The following is a 9322-nucleotide window of genomic DNA, read 5'->3' as shown; positions in this document are numbered from 1 at the left end:
TTACAATCAGCTCTTAAAGAGCTTGCAAGGAGAAGTCGAATAGCCAAGAGTTTTGGCAGCAAAAGGAAGGAGTCCATTGGACTTCACTTCCAACAATTGGAGCCCTCCTCCTCAAAGTATCTTCAAGGTCAATACAAATGGGTCTTCAAGAGGCAACCCTGGACATGCTGGTATTGGTGGTGTGGCGAGAGACAGTTTGGAGCAAGTCCAATTTCTTCTTTCTATCTACAAGGGTTTTCATATGAACAATTATATGGAGGCTCTAACCATTTTGGTTGCATTAGAGCATTGTTGTTCTCTTGGTTGGCAACACATAGTTGTTGAGTCTAATTCCCAGATTGTGGTGACTTTATTGAAGAGCTAGGATGGTGTTAGTTAGCAGCTTTAGAAGATTATTCGTCATATTCTTTTGTTCTATGAGTTTTTTGAGTCAATCACTTTCATGCATATTCCCAGGGAATAGAGGATAGAGGATAGACGATAACTCTCTCCAGAGTAGTTTGAGGTGCTAGATCAGCTTGTTAGACATGATAAGTCTATGATGTAGTTTCTCTTTGTTGGGCAATTTGCTCTCTTTTGTTGTTTCTCTTTCTCTGTTTTCAATAATTTTTTACCCCCTTTTATTGTCACAACAGAATTGTAACATTTCTATTTCATGATGAATAAAAACCAAATTTTATATCACTCCCCCACAAAAATGATCAAATGGCTAAGCTTGCCCATTGATATATATATGTATATGGTCCATAAACAACAGAACCTGAATAAATATTTCATATATACATGGAGATTAACAGTTGCCAGCCCTTCTGGGCCTTCCCAGGACTTTTTTTTTAATTATATTTTTACAATTTTATAAATCAGTTGTAAGCCCACTGTGGAAAATTCCCAAGTGACAAACTTGTGTGATATGGAGCTTCATAAAATTAAGCTGAGTGAAGTCTTGACGTGCTTTGTTGATGGTCTACGTTAAGGGGAGGTAAAGCCGTGTAAGACCGCCGCACACCACGAGAATGCAATAGATTTGGATCTAGGGCTACAAATTGTATTGCAGGCACAGGGTTCTCCTGAGGAATGGGCTGAACTTTCACCGCGTTTATTCTGCCTTTACAAAACCTGCTAACCAAATAGGCGGATAGTAATGCACAATATATACCTGTAGAGATAACGAATAAACCCCAAAAGGTCTTTGGGCTCAGTCTCCCAATATCATTACCACCCTGTTCTTGAGAAACATTACTCTTATCATCATTGCAGGAATCTGAACCAAACCAGCAGCTTCGAATGGAGTCTAGCTCTGTTTTGTTCTGAGTAATATTCAGGACTGCAGATGTCATCTCTGGAACCACTGGACAACCTTTGGCAAATACCTACAGGATAGCATACAGAGGTTAGAATGTATTTCAACCCAAAAGAAAGAAAAATGCACAATCTCTTGGAACAAATACTTACAAAACCAAATCCTCCCCTGTAGAATGGCCGACTTACAATCTCAAACTCACCACAATTTTCTGACATGAGCATGTTAATGTATGGAGTCTCATCAACGACAGCACCAATAGATCCACTTCGGAGAGAATCGACATAGTCTGTTGCCTTGGTAAAAGCTCTTAATCTGTTCTTATCAATTCTTAGTTCGTCTATTAGGTAGTTTTCAACGAAGGAGCCATCCATATGGCCTATGGAGGTGTTGCTTGCTCTCAGAGACTCTGTATCTCGTATTGTTGGAGACAGCTGCTGAACAGTGACATAGGATGCAAGGCTAGCTGTATAGCTTGAATTTAGTATCAGCACTACGAACAGCCATACCATCAAAATTACTTTACCAAGAGATGTCATAATCTTCTCTCCTGCACATTACATTTGAAACGTATCCAATTGGAGGATCAGTTGCCATTTTGAGATATCCAAAGTTTGGCTGAGACAAAAAGGTTCAACGCAATAAAAATTCCAATGAGGAGGTCACTCACCCTGAACAAAAACAATTGTTGCAAATGAAAACCTGCAATCCAAACATTAGATATTGTCACGTAAAATATACAGTGGTCACTGGTTCAGTTTTATATCCTCAAAAGTTTATTGTAATATCAAATCATCCAACCAAGAGCCAAATATATGTCATGTCATTGAAAGGTTTTACTAGACTTCAAAACATGAAATTTTAGCAAGTACCTAGATTGCAGTTGTAAATAGAAAGACAACAAAAATCAGGCCAGAAAGCTACTAAACGATTATAAAAATGCTCCCTTGAATGAAAATACACAACAGAGAATTTATAAAAGAGACATTGTTTTGATTCCAATCCATCTTGTTAAAAAAACACTGCAGAAACCAGAAGTTCTCTTTAAACAGAGTCCTTTCCACTCCCTCGCAACCTTTTTCTCTCTGCTCCTCTGCTTCCCTTCACTTCCCACACACTCTCTTTCCTTTGGAGATAGGGACAATAATATTATGGAGATTGGAAGCCCCTAAGATGTTTCATTTGTAATGAAGCCTACAAGACCATAAATTGCACCCAAAAGCCCCAAAGGCCAATTGTAGCCTAGGAAGAAGAAGAACCCTCTAAAGCAGAGACAGGAGAAAACTTGATGCTACAAAAATACCTTGATATTTGGGAAAAAACAAACCCCAAATAACCCTGATATTTGGGGAAAAAGAAACCCCATAAGCTGATTGGAGGAGGATAAGTATCTTCCAAACAAAATGCAAGTGTTAAGGACAATTTTGCCAAGTGATCATAGATGGTGGATCTATTGAAAATTTGGTAGAAATAATTCACAATTGCAGCTTGCATTCCAAAATCTAACTCTAACAAGATTTCTTGGTTGAAGAAGGATCATAGTGTACTTGTAGAAAAATATTGTCTTGTTGCTTTCAAAACTCATCCTTATGTTGATACTGTTATGTGACATGGTGCTAATGGATGCTTGTCATTTACTATTAGTAGGCCCTGACAATATGACTGAAATACAATCCATCATGCTAGAGAAAATACCTATGAAATATAGCATGAAGGCAAGAAAACACTCTTAAAACAGTGGAATGTAGAGGAGACATCTGTAATCTTAGACTTGCCACTTGTATCAATGAGCTATGAAAAAATTCTGCAAAGAAACCAAGGGAGCAACTTCTTGTTTGCTATGCATGAGAGATGCAAAAGAAACTACTGAGATCCAACCCCCACTAGAGTTGCAAAAGTTGTTGGAAGAATATTTTGATAAAACTCTATGAGCAGAACTACTAGCTGGTTTACCTCCCTCGCAGGGTATTACACACCATATTGATTTTGTAACAGGATCAAAGTTTCCTGCCCAAGCTTTATATAGATTATCTCGAAAAGAAAATGAGGAAATAAGAAAAGTAAGTTTGTAGAGACAAGTTGGATTTCCTTGGAAAGTGAGCATGGATTTTGAAAACATTAGAAGTACTAGCTTATCCCTCAAAACATTATAGAGATTAGAGATATCTATGGTTTAGTAAATTTTATAGAAGATTGATTACATATTTTAGTAAAACTAAGTGATTCTTTCACTGATTGCACAAAAGGGAAGTCCTTTGCTTGGACTCAAGCAATTGAGAGAAGTAGGAAGGTGATAGAAGCTCCTGTACTTGCCTTATCAGATTTTGAGACGATTTTTACTATCAAGTGTAATGCTTCAATAGTAGCCATCAGTGGCATGTTGAGTCAAGAAGGAAATCTACTTGCCTACTTCAGTGAAAAGCTAAATGATGCCAAGAAGAGGTATGGCACTTATGATAAATAATTGTATGCTATTGGTCAAGCATTGAAATAGGGGAAGCACCATTTGCTGCATAAGAAATTCATCTTGTTGATTGGCAATCAAACACTGAAATATATCAACTGAAGACAAATTATTGCATATGCATGCTAAATGGGTGTCCTTTTTACAAAACTATAGCATGTGAGTGACAAAACTAAAATGGTAGCCAATGGTTTAAACAGGAAGCATCACCTACTTGTCTAAATGAACACTGAGACTGTCAAGGGAGAACATGCATTTGATCCTTACTTCAGAAAACTGAAAAGTTATCGCTGCTCTCAACAATTGCTGCTGCCAAAATGAATTCTCCGAAAATTACTTATTGGTAGATGGATTTGTATTAGAGGTCTCCAACTTTGTATTACCATATAGTCTAAGAGAAAAAATTGGTTAGGTTAAGTACATTGAGAATGGGACAAAACTTACAGCCTAGTTAGTGATAAAATCTTTTTGGCCTCTGTTAAGAAAATATGTAAATAAGTTTGTTTCTACATTAAGAGTTTGTTAAGCTTCTAAAGGTAGACAGGAATACATGGTTTTGTACAAACCCTTGCATATACTTAAGGGATTGTGAATGGACATCTCCATGGATTTTGTGTTGGGATTACCTTGTGCTCAAAGAGGTAATGATTCTATTCTTGTTGTTGCAGACTGAGACTCTAAGATGACTCACTTCATTCCATGCAAAAAGACTATTGAAGCAAGTAAGATTGCTGATTTGTTTTCTAAAGATATTGCCCATTTGCGTGAACTGCCCAGTACTATTACCAGTGACTGGGATTTAGGGTTTTTGAGTGTGTAACAACAAGTGAGGTACCAGTAGCAACTAATCAATGAAAAGTATAAAAGAAATGCACATTTACATCAGAGAGAAGAGGTGTATCAGAAAGGGGAGTAAGTCATGGTTTAATTGCATAAGTATAGATTTCCTCGAGGTACTTGGAACAAATTGAAGCCAAAGAAAATTGGCCCTAACAAAATACTAAAGAAAATTAGTGACAATGCCTTAAGATTTTGATATCAATCCTATGGTTAATATTGCAGAGCTTTACCCATCCTTCAGATATACTAGGAGATATGACTAGTCAATTGCCATGGAGAAAAAATGATCTGATTGAAAAGACAATTTGACACTAAAATTGCTGCTACAACATCCAAGAATTACAAGATTTATTTGGTGAAATGGGTTGAGTTACCTGACTCCAAAACACCTAGGTCACCAAAAAAGAACTCATGAATTTTACAAAATTAGAATGGTACAAGATCCAAGAATTACAAGATTTATTTGGTGAAATGGCTTGAATTACCTAACTCCAAAACACCTAGGTCACCAAAAAAAACTTCGTGAATTTTACAAAATTAGAGCGCTACAAGATCCAAGAATTACAAGATTTATTTGGTCAAATGGCTCGAGTTACCTAACTCCAAAACACCTAGGTCACCAAAAAAGAACTCGTGAATTTTACAAATTAGAATACTCTGAACCTGGAGGTTCAGAAATTTTAAAAGATGGGGAGAATGATGTAACTGTCCATTTGTGATGGGGTTTCCCACTAGATGTCAGTTGCTTTTGTCTTTATTGCTTTCTGATTTTTGTTTTAACTGCCATGAATGGTGGACTTTGTGGCCTGTTTTTGGGCTGTCCTTTTTAAAAGTTTCTCATTTTTTGATTTTATAGATTTTCATCTGGGCTTAGCAGCCTTTCATGGAATTAGTGATGGTATTTCCAGCACAGGCGTAAAAGATGAATCTTGCTGTTGCTATCTGGCTGATATTACATGTTGCTTATGTACCTATTATGAGTCAATAAAATATTTGAACAGAGCATACTCAAAGTATTAAGTCCATTGCTATGTTGTGGTTTTTAATTTTTCCGTTTTGATTCATTTCGGTACGAACAGAGTATTTACTTTGCAGGAACAGGGGTTGTCTACATCAGTAGATATACAAAACAAACCATACTGTGATGATGATTTGTCTGAGGTTGTTTTATGGCCATCATTTCAATGATGATGCACTAATGTAGTAGGCCAAACAAGCAGTGAAGGTAAGCTACGGATCCAGGAGCGATATGCACATTAGGATATAATAATAACGGGGATGATATATGTAACCCATTTGTGGATGGTGAAGTGACAAGTATTCTCTTAGCTGGCTATGTTTGATCTTTGGTCAATGCTGGCTCTGGTGAAGATGGGATTGCCCTTGCACTTCTGGCATCTTCTAAACAGCCAAACTACGAGAATTACGCATCCAGAAAGCATCATATGCATGAAGGTGAACCATGAATATTTGCAATCTGAAGCTTACCTGCTAAAATTTAAAACTGTTTTTCAATGCAAATAGATAAACTCCATAGCATAAATATATTTTTCAGCAGAAGACAAAATTAAGGTGAACTCAAACAAATAAGGCGATCAACTAAAGGATCCCTTGTGGCAATTTGGTGAGCATAGCTAGGATTTTGATACTCTTCATATTATGCAGGTATTTTCTCGTTAACACAGACAGTTTGTGATTCTTTAACATAGTAGCATATGTAACTTCACTTACTGTTTTTGTAATTCTGTCTTGTTTCTTCTTTGGCTTATAATCCATGAACATGACAATATAATAAATAAGACATTGAAAGTATAAGAGAAGCACTTACCAGAGAGATATCTCCAATTGCCTAGCAGTTTCTCCTGTGAAAGCATCATTCTCATTCCGTTCGAATAGCCAAAGAAGAAAAGCAGTAAGAAGAATAAACGCCAATGCTGTCAACCACATGGATAATGTAAAGGGTTTCATGAAGGCCCAACCAGAAGACTTTGTATTCTTAATAGGGACCATGATTACCAGCCCCGTGTCTGTATATGGCTGTGTAAAATCTACGTTTTCGCTGCGGTCTGAGAGTATTGTGATATCAGCTACAACTGCATCAAATATCTGGCCACCAACAAGCACTTTGAATAAGGACTCGAGCTTTTACAAAATTCTCTCTATAAGAGGCATCATATTATTCCCAGAGTGATTTGAAATAGATATCATTTTAGAGCATATATGCTATTAACAACAGTTCAAATTCCAATGGATCCTTAACTGCTCATATAAATAAATAAATAAATATAGCAGCCCTCCTAAAATCAAAATAAATATGGGTTAAAATAGGCCAGAGAGAAAACGGTGAGTACCTTATTTGCAACCTGTTGAACGAGGGTATCATAGTTTGGATTTTTATCACTGTTCTCAGACACCTTAAATTCATAGTCAAAAGGGCAATTGAGCTTAGTCACAGCTTTTTTAAATACCTCTATGCAGAATCCATTAAACAATTTGTTATTGTCTTTAATGTTTATAAATCCAGGAAACACAACATTTGGGGGTACTCCCACTATAAACTTTCTGAAACCACAAGGTGTTTTTGAAGATCCATTTGGCCACATAATCTCTACTCCGCTCAATTTGAGCTCTTCTTTCACCCATGATCCTACAACTCTGATTTCCCTGTTGACTACATTAACGATGTCATATGAATGAATTTCAAGAAGCCCACTATTGCTGAATTTAATTTTCCCAATAATTCCCTCTAAATTGCTGTTAACTGCTTTCTGAAACAGGGCATTCCCTTCCTGAAAAACATAGGCATCTGTCGAAGTTTTCCCAGAAGATTTAAATTCCAATTCAGCAAGTTTGTTGTCTCTGAACAGATCATCAATAGCTTTAGCAATTACCCGGACAGAATCATAAGCATAGGCTCCAACTATGCCAATGTTTTCAGAGTGTGTTACATTTGGATACAATCTCATGAATTTCTCCTTCCATCTCATGCTTATATTCTCGAAGTGTGGAGTGTGTGTTATTTTTATGCGAACTCCAATGACTCCTTGCATTGAATCCATAGTTGTATCATCTGCAATTTCCAAAGAACTCGCTACCCACTCTGTTACAACCCAAGCCCCACCCAGTTCCTTCATAATGCCTGATTGTTTTGCCTCCAGAAAGATTTTCTGGGCCAATCCATAACTAGTATGTATAACAAACACTCGACTCCTAGTCATGTCACCTTCTAGTCTCTTCGCAACATTTTTCCATGAAAAGTTACTGAAAGACTCGTCGGATACTCCAAACTTTTGGACTATTCTGGCAGAGATTTCTTGGAGTGCATTCTTTAAGGCTAGAATTCCGCTGAGACCCAATTCATCTTCTTGATATATGACCACTATTTCTCTCCACTGAAAATTGTTCAGCAAGGCAGCTATTGCCTTCATTTGCAGTACATCCCTGCCAATCATCTGCATTGAATATGCAGAGTGTTTCAAGGACATGGAGGGATCATTGCCAGCAAATGTAATGAGTGGCACTTGTGCAGAATCAGCTAGGAAGGATACTAAGTTAGAGATTTGTGCTGTCATGGGTGCCACGACAGATACCACGTTTGCTCTGAACAGTTGCAGCACTGTAAAACAAATTTCAATTAGAGCAGGCTCATCTAGGACAGTGAAAAACACAAAACAAAACAAAACAAAATACAATTTTTTTTACCATTCCCTGCATCTATGAGAGCAGTACTTCCTATCTCTGCAGTCTTGAGCTGAAGAAGGGTTCCATTAAGAATTTTGGGATCATTGTTAACATCTTGAATGGCCAATTGTATGGCTACATTCGATTGTTTACCTTGATAGCTTCCCAAATTAAAGACTCCCCCAATCCTCACCTCTGGAGGCCTTGCATCACACAATCCCATAGAGAGAAGAAGAAGAAGATAAACCAGGTGTTTCATAGCAAAGCTCTGCACATCACAAGTAGTACAATCAAGAAACATTATTGAGCATTAGGCAATCCCGACAAGCTGTAGAGCTGAAACATGAACTCATACAAGATAGAAGAAGAAAGGAATTTATATTAGTAATGTTATGTTATAGTCTTCTCTTCTATCTTTGAACTCTCACGCGCTTAGATACGTGTGTTTGCAGGCTACACAAACACTAACACTTGTTTGACATTACCAGCTTTAAGCGGTGGAGGATGCTTCTTACAGACTGATTTTCGCGAGTGAAAACAAATTAGCACTCAAAACCATTCGGAGATGCCATAGTTGACTAAATTTTGCTCTGTTCAAATGTTACGAGTCAAATATTTCTATACTCTTCTCAAAGGAAGCCGTTAATCTTCACACAAAAATATTGTCAATCAGATTTGATAGATTTTTATGTGATTTTTATCATTTTAATCTTCATAATCTGTTTATTTAATGCTATTAAAACTCAAAATATCAAACGAGAAACAGTCATATTATGGAGATGTACCATTTTGTGTGGAAAATAGCAGATTCAATTCTGAAAAATATAAAACTCAGGTTGAAGTTTTCTTCACAACTTCAACTAATTATACATTAATAATGAAAACAACTTCAACTAAATGACTGTCATGAAAATATTAACCGTTCATGGAGTGGATTAACCGTCAAATTTAGACCCTAGGCCTATCTTTTAGAACGTGACGCAATAGCATTGTGAAATCATTTATGAGGTAAAATATATTTATCTAGATTGTGAGTT

The 9322-nt window shown here is 36.8% G+C and overlaps 1 protein-coding gene across 2 annotated transcripts; it reads right to left on the bottom strand.

Annotated features, from left to right (window-relative positions):
- Window positions 1–749: 749 nt before the first annotated feature.
- Window positions 750–8735, bottom strand: LOC131030027 (glutamate receptor 3.2). 2 transcript variants are annotated; one of them, XM_057960711.2, is made up of 6 exons: window positions 8307–8735; window positions 6956–8220; window positions 6433–6710; window positions 1971–2002; window positions 1453–1850; window positions 750–1370 (listed from the first exon to the last, which is right to left on the bottom strand). In XM_057960711.2, the coding sequence occupies exons 1-6, from the start codon at window positions 8584–8586 to the stop codon at window positions 927–929; spliced, it is 2697 nt and encodes an 898-aa protein (XP_057816694.2). In that variant the 5' UTR covers window positions 8587–8735; the 3' UTR covers window positions 750–926. The 2 variants fall into 2 exon arrangements, with proteins under 2 accessions (XP_057816694.2, XP_057816695.2); XM_057960712.2 differs by having other exon boundaries at window positions 1110–1370; window positions 1503–1850; window positions 8307–8729.
- Window positions 8736–9322: the final 587 nt, after the last annotated feature.

Source organism: Cryptomeria japonica, chromosome 7, assembly GCF_030272615.1.
Source record: "Cryptomeria japonica chromosome 7, Sugi_1.0, whole genome shotgun sequence".
Taxonomy (NCBI): domain Eukaryota; kingdom Viridiplantae; phylum Streptophyta; class Pinopsida; order Cupressales; family Cupressaceae; genus Cryptomeria; species Cryptomeria japonica.
Note: the sequence above shows the minus strand (reverse complement) of the source record. Positions and strands in the feature narration are given on the sequence as shown.

What these genes read in the sequence shown, in the direction of transcription:
- LOC131030027 (XM_057960711.2), bottom strand. Translation starts at nt 8,586, where the DNA reads ATGTTTCTTGATTGTACTACTTGTGATGTGCAGAGCTTTGCTATGAAA. An exon ending in TTCAACAGGTTGCAAATAAG is followed by an intron (nt 6,711 to 6,955) that starts GTACTCACCGTT and finishes GTTGGTGGCCAG; the next exon opens with ATATTTGATGCAGTTGTAGC. An exon ending in CAATTGGAGATATCTCTCTG is followed by an intron (nt 2,003 to 6,432) that starts GTAAGTGCTTCT and finishes TTTGGATTGCAG; the next exon opens with GTTTTCATTTGCAACAATTG.